At 46.6% G+C, this 11947-nt stretch overlaps 1 protein-coding gene across 47 annotated transcripts in view; it reads left to right on the top strand.

Moving 5' to 3' along the window:
* The first annotated feature begins 1950 nt into the window (after nt 1-1950).
* RIMS1 (regulating synaptic membrane exocytosis 1) overlaps nt 1951-11947 on the top strand; it is a 276215-nt gene continuing 266218 nt past the window's right edge. For 4 of the 47 annotated variants that reach the window (XM_032443344.1, XM_032443343.1, XM_032443355.1 and 1 more), the window contains exon 1: nt 1954-2296. In XM_032443344.1, the coding sequence (XP_032299235.1) occupies nt 2133-2296 (164 nt within the window). In that variant the 5' untranslated portion in view covers nt 1954-2132. Of the gene's footprint in view, nt 2297-11947 lie in introns of all 47 variants that reach the window. The other 43 variants (XM_032443351.1, XM_032443347.1, XM_032443366.1 and 40 more) reach the window with 18 other exon arrangements.

Below are 11947 nucleotides of genomic sequence, written 5' to 3'. Positions count from 1 at the left end.
TTGGGAGGATACAAGCAGATGGTCACAGTAATTCTTCTCAAATTCCATGGGTCATGAAGGTTCAAAGCTCTCAGATTTGTGTGAGAGGTATTAGCGTGGCTGGCTGAAAGCTGGTCTCTCTCCCTGTTGCAAACCCAGCAAGTTTGGCAGCAAGAAGCATTAAGCGCTGCCAGCACAGACTTTTTTCCCTTTGGTTCATACCCATCAGATGATCTCTCTAGAAACCTGAGCTGTTTCCATGCTGTGACCTCAACAGCAACATGACCGAGAGGTCTTAACATGCTAGGAGTAGTTCACATTTTATCTGAAAGTGCGGTTTTCTCCATATTTCAGCTTTTCATGTCCAACTATTCGCAGATAGACTTGTGCTCAAACAAGGGGCTTTTCAGAGCTATGGGGATGGGTTTCTGGCCAGTGGATTAAACACAGGTTGATGATCAGGGGACTGGAGCATCTCCCCTATGAAGACAGGATGAGGGAGCTGTTCAGCCTGGAGAAAAGAAGTCTGCGGGGTGACCTCATTGCAGCCTTTCAGTACCTGAAGGGAACCTATATCCAGGAGGGAAGTAAACTCTTTGAAAGGGCTGATAATACCAGGACAAGGGGAAATGGATTTAATTTGAAAGAGGGTAAATTTAGGTTGGATGTTAGGGAGAAGTTCTTCACTAGGAGAGTGGTGAGGTCCTGGAACAGGCTGCCCAGGGAGGTTGTGGATGCCCTGTCCTTGATGGTGTTCAAGGCCAGGTTGGACGGGGCCCTGGGCAACCTGATCTAGTAAATGTGTGTTTGGTGGCCCTGCCAGGCAGGGGGGTTGGAACTACATGATCCTTGNGCCCTGGGCAACCTGATCTAGTAAATGTGTGTTTGGTGGCCCTGCCAGGCAGGGGGGTTGGAACTACATGATCCTTGAGGTCCCTTCCAACCCAGGTCATTCTGTGATTCTGTGATTCTGTAATTCTGTAATTAATCTCTTCTAGAGAAGGGCTGTTGAATTGGTTATCAGCTTCCCCAAACCAAGTTACTCACAGCAGACAAGGTGTCTGTATCTAGAATGACACTTTGTTTATTGTGCCCTTCCATTTCAGTTGACCAATGCACCATGGTGTGTTCCATGTCCATTTTGGTGGGCTTCAGCTATAAAAAAACTAGTCTGACTGATAGAGATGAGAGTTGAGAGACGTGCACGGAACCGCTCCTGCGGGTGCCACTTGCTGCAGGAAGCACTGAAAGTGCTCTGGTATCGGATCCCAAGAAGGGATGGTGGATCGCTCATGGCGCTGGCTCGGGTTGACGAGTGTGCGGCTGGAGCCGAGGCGAGCGTGGCCGATGCGCGAGGGAGCGACGGCTCGTTGGCAGCTGGGTGGCCCGCAGCCTCGGGCAGCCCCGCGGAAAGCCCGCGGCGCAACTCCTCGGCGGCCGCCCGGTTCCCCGGGGTGGCTCCCGCCTTCGGTGACACAGCGGCCCCGGTGGGGACCGAGGCGAGCTCCCGACCCCGCCTCGAGAGGCGGACACCTGCGGGGGCACGCGAGGAGAGAGCAGAGAGGGAGAGCGAGGGGAGCTGGTGGACAGCGGCGCCGGCGCTCCGGCTCTGGCACGGCCGCCTGGGAGGGAGGCAGCGGCGGCGCGCCTCGGACTCCGCCTAAGCGGCCCCGAGCTCCCCTCCCTCCTCGCGGCGCCGAGCTCGCAGGAGCGGAGCATCGCATCACATCGCTTCGCATCGCATCGCATTGTATCGCGGCGGCACCCGCCCCTCCCGGCCAGCCCGCGGCGCACGCCGCCTCCCTGCTTCTCTCCCTCCGCACGCAGCCCCGCCGGCGGCCATCGGGAAGCCCCCGAGCCGCGGCACCCCCGCCCCGCACGCCCACCGCCGGGAGGATGGGCTGCGGGCGGCGGCGCGGCGGCCCCCGAGCTCCCTGAAGCCGCGGAGACAAAGGGAGCGAGCGGCAGCGCAGCCGGGCTGGGGTGGATGCGAGCAACCATGAAAGGCTGCGTCTCCGCCTCCTCCTCCGCTGCTGCCAGAGAGCTGCCGGCTGCCGCCGCTCGGAGGACTACACCGTGAGGGGGGGGGCGGAGGAGAGCCGGCGGGGTTCGCCTCCCCGAGGTAGAAGGTGTAAGGGAGAGGCAGAAATAAAATGTCTTCTTCGGCGGGGCCCCGCGGCCCTCGCCCACCCACGGTGCCCCCCCCGATGCAGGAGCTGCCCGACCTGAGCCACCTGACAGAGGAAGAGAGGAACATTATCATGGCAGTGATGGACCGGCAGAAAGAGGAGGAAGAGAAGGAAGAGGCCATGCTCAAGTAAGCAGACGCCCGTCATTCATTCATTCGGTCGCTCATTCATGCGCCGTTCACGGGCGGGCGGGAGCGGGCGCTGCCACGGCCACGGCTGGAGCCGGAGCCGGAGCCGGCCGCTGCCCGGGGCCGCCCCGCGGGGCCCTGCCCGGCACGGAGCTGCTGAGCCGCGGCCTCGGCCCCCCGAGTTCCTCCTGCCCGCACCCGGGGAGCCCCTCCTGAGGCTGCTCTGCCCAGGGGGGAGCCCGGCGCCGCGGCACGGAGCGGGACGGCGGCCCTCCCCGCCCCCGGGGAGCGGGACGGCGGAGGGCGGGCGAAGGGGCGGGCAGAGAAAGCCCTGCTGGGGGTGAGGGGCGAGGTGCGATCCCTTCGGGGTCCCCGCGACCCCGCCTCTTCCAGGAGGGGCCGCTGGGTGGGGTTGCCCAGCTCACCGGAGCGGCCGTGCTGCCCCCACCTGGCCCGGCCTCGGCCGCGTCCCACCGCACGGATCAGGGCTCCGGTGGGAGCGGGTGGCCGTGGGGACGGCGAGGCGTTCGTAATTAGGAAATGGATGTAATTAGTCGCGCTGTTGGTCACAGAGGGGAAGTGTCCCTGCCTGCTGGCGGGATGGAGCGGGTTCGGGCTCTCCGGCCGTGCAGAGGGGTGTCGGTAGGTGCCATGTTTGCACATCGGGTCCCTGCCACTTAGGAAGCTTTGCTCCCTCTTGCCCCTCATCCTTGCCGAAAAACACATGTGACCATATTTTCCAGTTTCCTCCGTCAAGAGGAGGCTTCAAATGTAACGCTACCACACTGCTTGCTGTGGGTGATGAGGATAAGCAGATAGAAAGCTGTGGCCTGTGGAGGGAGGTGCCAGGTTGGATGGGGCCCTGGGCAGCCTGGTCTAGTGTTAAATGTGAAGGTTGGTGGCCCTGCCTGTGGCGGGGAGGTTGGAGCTTCATGATCCTTGAGGTCCCTTCCAACCTGGGCCATTCAGTGAGAGCTGGGATCTCCGCTCTCCCAGCTCCCCATCAGGCCTGCTGTCTTGCTGAGGGCTGTGGCAGGTGGGTGAAGGCAGCGCGTGCAGAGCCCCAGGTGACCCAGGCCCTGGGTGACAGGAGGCGAGTCCCTGCCTCGCTGCCTGCCGACACACTGCTGTGCTCAGGAGGGCTGCTCCCAAGGCATTATCTGCTCTGGGTGCTTTCAGCAGCATCGGAAATACCCACTGACACTGCGTGGCTGCCTCCAGCCGATGGAGATGCCGCATCTCCTCAGGCTCCTGACTTCACGCGCTGCATTCCGGTTTTGTCTCTGCCCTTCTTCATCAGTGTCCGGCTCTCAGTTCTGCATGGGCTGCTGGAGCTGAGGGCAGCAGCGTGAGCTGGGCCCAGCGCTTCATCTTGCAGTGAGAATGTGAGGCTGGGGATGCGATGCTGGGGTCTCAGCTTGGGACAGCTGATGTGGGTTGCTGCTCCTTACCCTGGGGTGTGGCTCTCCCTGAGGTGTGCTTTGTGGATGGAGACACATTGTATTCATCAGTGTGGTGAAATGTGAGCAATGGCTTCCTCTTTAGATTCTATTTATCAGAAGAAAATTAAATAGAGAAAAATTAAATAGAGTTCAAAGGCTTTAAGCTACATTTATCCTTCTCCCGTTTCTTGTCCTCCAGCGCAGCTACTTCCCTATAAATATGTAGCTTTTATTCCTTGAAGAAGATTACCGGTTCTGTGGTGCTGTAGAGCAATACTGTAAATCTTACAGTCGCTACAAGAATGAACTTTTGTCAGTTGAGATGGTAATTTCTCAGCCCTGTTCTTGTTAACATGGGGTAGAGGATAGATTTTCTTTCTTTTTTTCCCTCTCTCTTTCTTTTTTTAACTTATGCTCTTTTTTCGTATTGGCATTTCAGAATTCTGGACTAATATTTTCTTCAGTGGTTTCACTGAACGAACTGGGATGCATTGAATATGATTTTAAAAGAGGTAAAAGATTGCACTTTGTGAATTCATCTTGAAATTACTCGACACTCCACAGATTTGTGATACTCAAAAGGTTTGCTTTTTACAACAGTTCTTGTAGCTCACAGCAATAACTATCCAGGCCTGAGAAATCATGACTTTAAGTATACATTTATATTACTTTAAAGAAAGAGGTAGAAATTAATTGAAAGTACATTGGGAAACTTGTAAGCCTTTATACTTACTTTATGGCTTACAAAATGATGTCATGGTAAACAGTTGTTGTATAGATTACAATTTGGCTATTACAGAGAGCCAGCAGATGTTGAGATCATTTACCTTTTATTTATGCTGAGGACTTAATTTCTTTCTGGGGCAAGAGTTGGACACATCTTTCCAGAGAGGAACCTTCTTAGGCTGACTTTTGAGACAATGACTTCCATAATTTTTTGGACGCTTGTTACAAATGCAAAGTGATTCTACTGGATGACACAGCTATGTTATAAAAATCATACATTCATCACCATCTTTTCCTATTATCTTCAGTAAAAGTCGTTCCCATTTTCCAAATGTCTCTAGCTGCTGCTTTAAACCACCTGCAGATACATGTTCCTTCCTGTAACACCCACTTTCAAATCTGGAATGTCCCCTGGAAGAGAAGCTGATCTGTGTTGCAAACTAGGCTGCATTTAGCTCTCAGTGGAGCAGGGGTCTGTTATGTGCTGCCTCAGGCATCATGAGGGCTAGAGAGGGGGCAGTGTTTCTTGTGTGTTCTGGATGTCCTGGTAGTTAGCAATAGAAGTTTCTCTAACACTTTCCATCGTTTCTCATAGCAGAGAAATGTAAGGAAAAAATTACTGTTTACTTAAAACTACTGTATTCCTCAGATGATGATCATAACATTGCAGATGCAAGGAAATTTGAGCTGCTTCTTTGAGTAGATCCTGTGGACTTCAGAAGCTAAAGAGATTAGGGTCATCAGTGAAAAGACCATGTCCTTCTCCTCCAGGTCTGTACCTCTCTGCCTTCCTAAGCCTTTTTCTGACACTGAGCTAAAAAGCCTTCTTGTAAAAACCTGCTGCCAGTTGGTGCTGACATCAGCAAGCACTGCAGCATGCCAGCCTGGGAGCAGGGTGCTCCTGCAGGGAGCAAGACAATGGACGATGGAATACTTTCTGTGCTTGCTCAGGGGACGTGGCAGAAATGCATCCTTCTGTTTGAAACCTGCATGTCTTTTTCCAGAAGCTTGCACTGGCTGTCAGTTTGTTAATCTAGTGAGTTTCCTTCAATAATCTATGGCTGGAGAAACTTGTCAGGCCCTTAGGACAAAGGCAGGCAAGTTGTACAGTGCAATTCTTTTTATTGCCTCCCTCTATGTATTCCTGGTCAATGGCAGAGACCTCATCATCCCTTCATCCTTATAACATCAGATTTCAAACCACCGTGTGTGGTATTTGTGGAAGGGGAGCATTCTATAATCTTGATCTGTTGAATATATTGGAGCAATGTTTCCCCCTTTTGCTTTTTTATGAACAGTTTCACCTTACCAATGAAGAGCACTTTATTGATATTAGCCAATTGCCTAGAAATTACCATTGCATCCAAAAGCATCAGCATTTTTGCACCACATCACTAGGTGCTCTTCAGAATACAGTTATGCCTTTGTGCAGTGTGGAGTGTAGTCCTGGCCTAGTGTATAGCTCTGGAGACTCAAAAACATGCAAACAGTTTGATGCTTACCTGGCACAATGTAGAAACTGAGGCACCTTGAGTGCACTTCACAGATCTTTTTGTAATGGCGCAGCAGAGAACTTGGGTGTCCCTGCATGTCCAGTGCTTATATAGCTCTCAAGCATGAGTGTCTTAGCTACAGGCATGTTCGCTGCCTGTCCTAGGCCTAACCCTGTTTGGGACTCACAAACTGCACTGTCACATTCATAAGTCCTCTTAAGGAACTGATGATTGTACACTGCGTGTGTAGTTCATATTGATATGCAACCCTTAACTCAAAATGATAATATCGCAGCAACATGTAGGTGATAGGTGGAGTCGCTGCTTCTGGTTACTTTAGGTGCAGACAGCTTTATGGCTTGAAAGTGGTTGCCTAAACTAAGCACACTTCCCAGTCTGAACATACTGTGTCCTAGAGAAGTGCCATTTTTTTATTACTCAATAGTTTGGCTCCCTATGTGGAGAAGAATGAGAAGTTTATGAGCCCAGGAGTCTAACTCGGTAGAGAGCCTGATTGAAAGAGCTCTCCTTGCAAGTGAAGCTCTCATGCTACATTCATCTGGTTACCCAGGGCTATTAATGTAGCCTCTTTTAGAAGAGTCAGAATAGTTAAAAGTACTGAGAGCTCTGGGAGAAGAAGGAGGTTTTTCTCCTTCCAGCTTCATAATGATACCATCAGATTTTGGGGATATCTCTGATAATTCTTGTCTCCAGCAGTTCTGTCAGCTGGAGCTTGGTCTTCCATACCCACACTTCCACTGTTCCTGCGCTGTTTGTGAAGGACAATGGTAAGATGTGCCATGGCCTCCTCTGCAGACTCATTCACATGGAAAGCGTTTTTTCCTGTTCCACGTGGTAGGTAGTACTGTAGCTGTAGGGAAAGAGGTTTGAGTTGAGTGGCTAATGTTTCTAGTCTGAAGTACAGCTGTAGAATGGTCAACCCTGATGTGACTAATAAATTATGGGGATGCAAGAGAAGGAATTTTTTCAGTGAGGATAAAGAAAGAAACAAACCATCATTTCCAACAACTCAGGCAATTTTTTAAGGACAAATAGATTAAAAATTTCAGGTGTACATTCAAACATTAGACAGCCCGAGACAGCTGTATGGTTTGTGTGTATAAGGTACCTTGAAGATAAATGACCGTAGGGAATATTCAGCAAATTTCAATCATATACAAATCACAGAACTACATATGTGTATATGGATGTACTTAAGCTTAAATTCGCTTATGTGCAATTGTGTGCTTTATCTCACTGGGTTAGTTAAGTACTATGTGCAGAGCATGAGAGCTGTGAACACTTCACTGAACTCCAGTTCTGTTCAGCTATGGGCTTTCAGAGCCCAAAAGAATCATATACTGCAAGGATGGCCAGAGTGCTTTTCTCCTTGTGGAAAAGTAGCTTATCCAAGGGGGAACAACTGTAACTCAGAGTTAGATGGATTTAATAAAAATAAATTAGAAAAAGTTTCCTAATTACTATGGCAGTAATTTTCTGGAGCAACTTTAAGTGGAAACAAAAACTCTTGCTACACCTCTGATGGGATTTAAGAAGGTGGAAGAGATAATTTTTCAGTGTATTGGCAATAGGTGGAAACTTAACTTGGTGACTTGGAAGTTTCCTTGTACTTTTGGAACTCTAGTTGAGTAGCTCTAGAAGAGAAGCTAAAAGACACTCTAAGCAATCTTGGCTTTTTAGAGTTATTTCAAGAATTGCTACAGGACTGGCAGTTAATAATTAGGGAGAAGGTGATTCTAACACCCTATTTTGACCATCTAGTATGGTGCATAAATTTGATTTTTAGTAGAATTCAGGGGTATTGGAGCTGCGCTATTCTTAGGGCTGCTAAATCCTGAAGACAGGTGTCTTTGCTTAGAATCTGATGTGATGAGAGAGGTTTCAAAATAGGCCGTATAATTTCCTGTGTGCAACCAGAAGCTTCCACGCTGAACTACTAGCTACAAAACTGAAGTTTAACAGATTGGCCAGGAGGCATGTGCTCTTAACCAATTTCCTGGAGACAGTTTGTTTCCTTCTCTGTTTCTAACATTTGGACTGTACCTAATATTGGCAGAAAGCACTGAATGCTGCTTGAAGCACAGTGCCAACTGCTGCCACCTTCATTTTGTACTGTATTCACAGGTTAAAACAGGAAACTACAGTTCCATGAGCGTCTTAGCCTGAGTGGTGCACACCTGCTGATGTTAATTCTACTTCCATAAACATGAGGAAAAGAAGAAGATCATTCTTCATCCTTTCTGTTGAAACTAGGGCACTTGGCAGAACTGAAAGCAAGAGTCATAGGGCCATCATGAGGAAGCTTATCTTTGTACTATCTTTAGGGTATAGATATTTAAGTCTATCTTTAATCCCACCGAGAAGACCAAAGAAGAATCAAGTTCTGGGAACTGACTGTGTGTTTGAAAGTAAGGAACTGGAGGATAAAATAGATAAACAGGATAAAAACTCCTTTGTTCTTGCTTCTTTCTGTGGTCCCGTGAATCTCACTTTTCCTTCTTTCATCAATGGAGAACAAATTGCATTTGATGGAGGGCTGCAAGGAGAGTACTCATGGCTTTCAGGAAATTTCATAGGATTGGTAGCATTTTTTTTCAGCAGGATGGTGGTCTGAGTAGAACAAGGTGACTACTTTATGTCAAAATAAAGTAGTCAAAATGGGTACATACAACTGCACATAGTCATGGTAACTTCAGGACAGCCATTGGCTGTTCTTCTGGGAGGCCACCTCACCAGCAAGGCAGGAAAAGGAGACTGTCAGCAGAAAGAGCAAAGTAGTAGGGATTTCCTTAAAAGCCTTGGAAGAATGGGAGGTGGTAGGGTGTGAGCGGCAGCAATAAACATTCCTCCCTTGTTGTAAGAGCGGACTTCAGATATGTACATGCTGAAATGTGGGACAGCCCAGGATGCAAACTTTCTTTTCTGATACCTTTTTCAGTGGGTTTATTGAAGTTCACATGACTCTTTCTGTAATGCAGAAATGTAAATGCAGAAACTTGTATGAGCGCAGTTTTAATAAATCCAGATCTTAAAAGGAATTGTACAGAAGATTGGTATAGTTTTTGGGTTTTATTGTTTTGGACAGTGTTCCCTGAGGGAGAGCAGCATTAAGAGACTTTAGAAATACAAAGAAACAACTAACAAAGACGTAGCGTGCTCCCTTCATCAAGCAAGGATGAAGCATTTTAAGACTTGAAGTTAATACACCTTAAGAAAAGACTGCTTTAAAAATATTGGGTTAATATTTGCTGCACTTGTTTTCAGGCTTGTTGTTGGGACACAGACTTTTCTTCAAGGGGAAACTGTCAAATGAAATTGGAGTTTTACTTGCAGTTGCCAACAGTTAGAGTCAGTTATAATTTCTATGTTGTTAATTTCTCCCTTACTCTTCCCACTGATGTGCACTGCACTGGTTTTCTCCACCTGTGCCTGCTAGTTTTAATTTCCATTCTGATTAAACATCTTTTTCATCCAGGAAACTACAGCACTGTCATATAGTAATGTTTATTGGGGGAAAAACAAACAAAGAAACAAACAAACAAAAAAACTTGAGTACCTACAGTTTTACTCTATAGTTTCCAGCGGTGATTAAACATACTTGAAAGTCTTATGTAATCAATTACAAACTCAGTGTGGTTTATTTATTTTTTTAAACCCCAGATCCATATATTGGATGTATAAGGATGTAGGTAGATAGCTTATCTGATCCCTGCATATGTCAAGAGATAAAATTGTTTAACTCTTTTCTTAAATGTCACAGATAGGATACTGTGCAGTGTTTGTGATGCTTGGTTTTGGAATCGAGGCAGCAAATGTTATTCAGAGTTATTTCTAGTTTTCACAACAAACAACAGAAAAGAATGCCACTATCAATCTGCTGTCATAATTTTTTAGGTGAGGCAATTTGCACGAGGCAACGGGATAGCAGTATAATTCTTAGTGCTTACAACACAAGTAATCACCCTCAGAATTTGATTGCATATCAGATAATTATGTCCAGAGAGAGTTTTAAGCAAGAAAGTCCTGTTCTGTTATACTTTCTGGCAAGAAAGGCTACTTGCAGTTTTCAGAATAAGGACACACATACACAATACCATTTATACACTTGCCACATCAGAGACATGAGGAGACGTGGCACAATAAATAGTGGTTTTCAGTTAATTCTAGATTGAACAAGGACATCTGTTTTAGAGCTTATTTCTGAGTTTGTTTGTTGTTAGTATTTTTAGTGTCAAGACTTTGTGTACCATGCTTATAGTAAGATGGCAAAAAACCATTGTTGATCTTCTAAGACTGAAGAGTTTGTGTGTATTTTTACATGTGCATTGTATTTTGTTTTTTAGCAAAAAACAAATTTGTATTTAGAATTGTAGTCTAAATGCCTTATGTCAATATACAGATATTTACTGTAAGCACCTAAATTGAGAGTTACTTCTTTTTAGACTTTGATACGTGAAATTTATTAGGACATTTCTTGAGAGAGCAACACAGCCCAGCCTTGCTATTTTGGTTCAGTATAGAAGTCTACTCCTCTTGTTCCAAGAAATAGAGCTCTCTTAGTGTTAAGAATTTCTATTGGAAGTCTTTACACACTTCAATGGTCTGAGTGGGAAGTATCTTCTCAAATGTTTCTCTTAGTTACCAATACTGCACACTTTGAGCTGATAAAATGAAGAAATTATGTACCACTCTACTGCTTTTACTAGTAAAAGATATGACATCTTAAAAACCTAGTTTGGTCCACAAGGACAGCAAGCATTGTAAATTTAATAGGCAGTGTTCATAAAGATTCATTCTAATGTCTTTGAGTATGCTCTGAAGGCTTCAAAATAGTGATTTTGAACTAGGGTCTTGGTATTGGTCTTTACCGGCAGTCAGGCTTCCCACATCTCTCAGGTGGAGGCTGGTGATGTGTAGCATCCCTTGGGGACAGTCTTGGGACTGGTGCTCTTCAGCATCCTTATCAGTGATATTCAGTGATATAGACAGTGGGGTCATGCAAGCCACCAGCAAGTTTGCTGATGACACCAACCTGTGTGGTTTGGTTGATACAATAGAAGGAAGAGATGCCATCCAGAGGAAACTGGACAGGCTTTAGAAGAGTACCCATGAGAGCTGAGTGAGGTTCAACAAAGCCAAGTTGCACTTGGGTTGAGGCAATCCCAGATATGAGTATAGACTGGGAGACGAGCTCCTTGAGAGTAGCTCTGCTGAGATGGACCTGGGGGTCCTGGTGCACAAAAAGCTGGACATGAGCCAACCGTGTGCTCTTGCAGCCCAGAAGGCCAACAGTATCCTGGGCTTCTTCAAAAGAGATGTGACCAGCAGAAAGGAGGAAGTGATTGGCCCTCTCTGCTTTGTCATTGTGAGGCTTCATCTTTAGTACTGTGTTCAGGCCTGAGGCCCTCAGCTCAAGAAAGATATACAGCTGTTGGAGTGGATGCAGAAGGGAGCCACAAGGATGATCAGAGTGCTGGAACACTTCTCTTTTAATGATAAGGTAGAAGAGCTGATTTTATTCAGCCTGGAGACGTGAAAACTTCAGGGAAACATCACTGTGGCTCCTCCGGTACTTCAGGGGAGTTTATAAGCAGAAGGGAAACTGACTAAAAGCGGGGAGACGAAATAAAAAATAAAATAATCAGAGTTTTTGTTTTGTTTTCCTTTTATATTCATTATTCTCTAGGTTTTAAAATATCTTTTCATGTGAAAATATGCACTTTTGCATGTTTGCTGTATTAACTTCAGAATTGTTTTGGCGTTTGACATCAGGGGGCTAAATTTTGTACCGATTAAATGAAATTGAAGAGATGTAGATGAAAACATAATGTGAGAGCTTGAGCTATAAAAGGACATGAACAATCTATGATCATTTTGTTAATTTAGGTGATAAGTCTGCTTGGTATTGTTATTTATTGCCAAAATGTTGACACTGCATGAAAAGCTTAAGCTGTATTGTCAAATGTTCT

This window comes from Coturnix japonica, chromosome 3 (genome assembly GCF_001577835.2).
Source record: "Coturnix japonica isolate 7356 chromosome 3, Coturnix japonica 2.1, whole genome shotgun sequence".
In the NCBI taxonomy this organism is placed as follows: Eukaryota; Metazoa; Chordata; class Aves; order Galliformes; family Phasianidae; genus Coturnix; species Coturnix japonica.
Note: the sequence above shows the minus strand (reverse complement) of the source record. Positions and strands in the feature narration are given on the sequence as shown.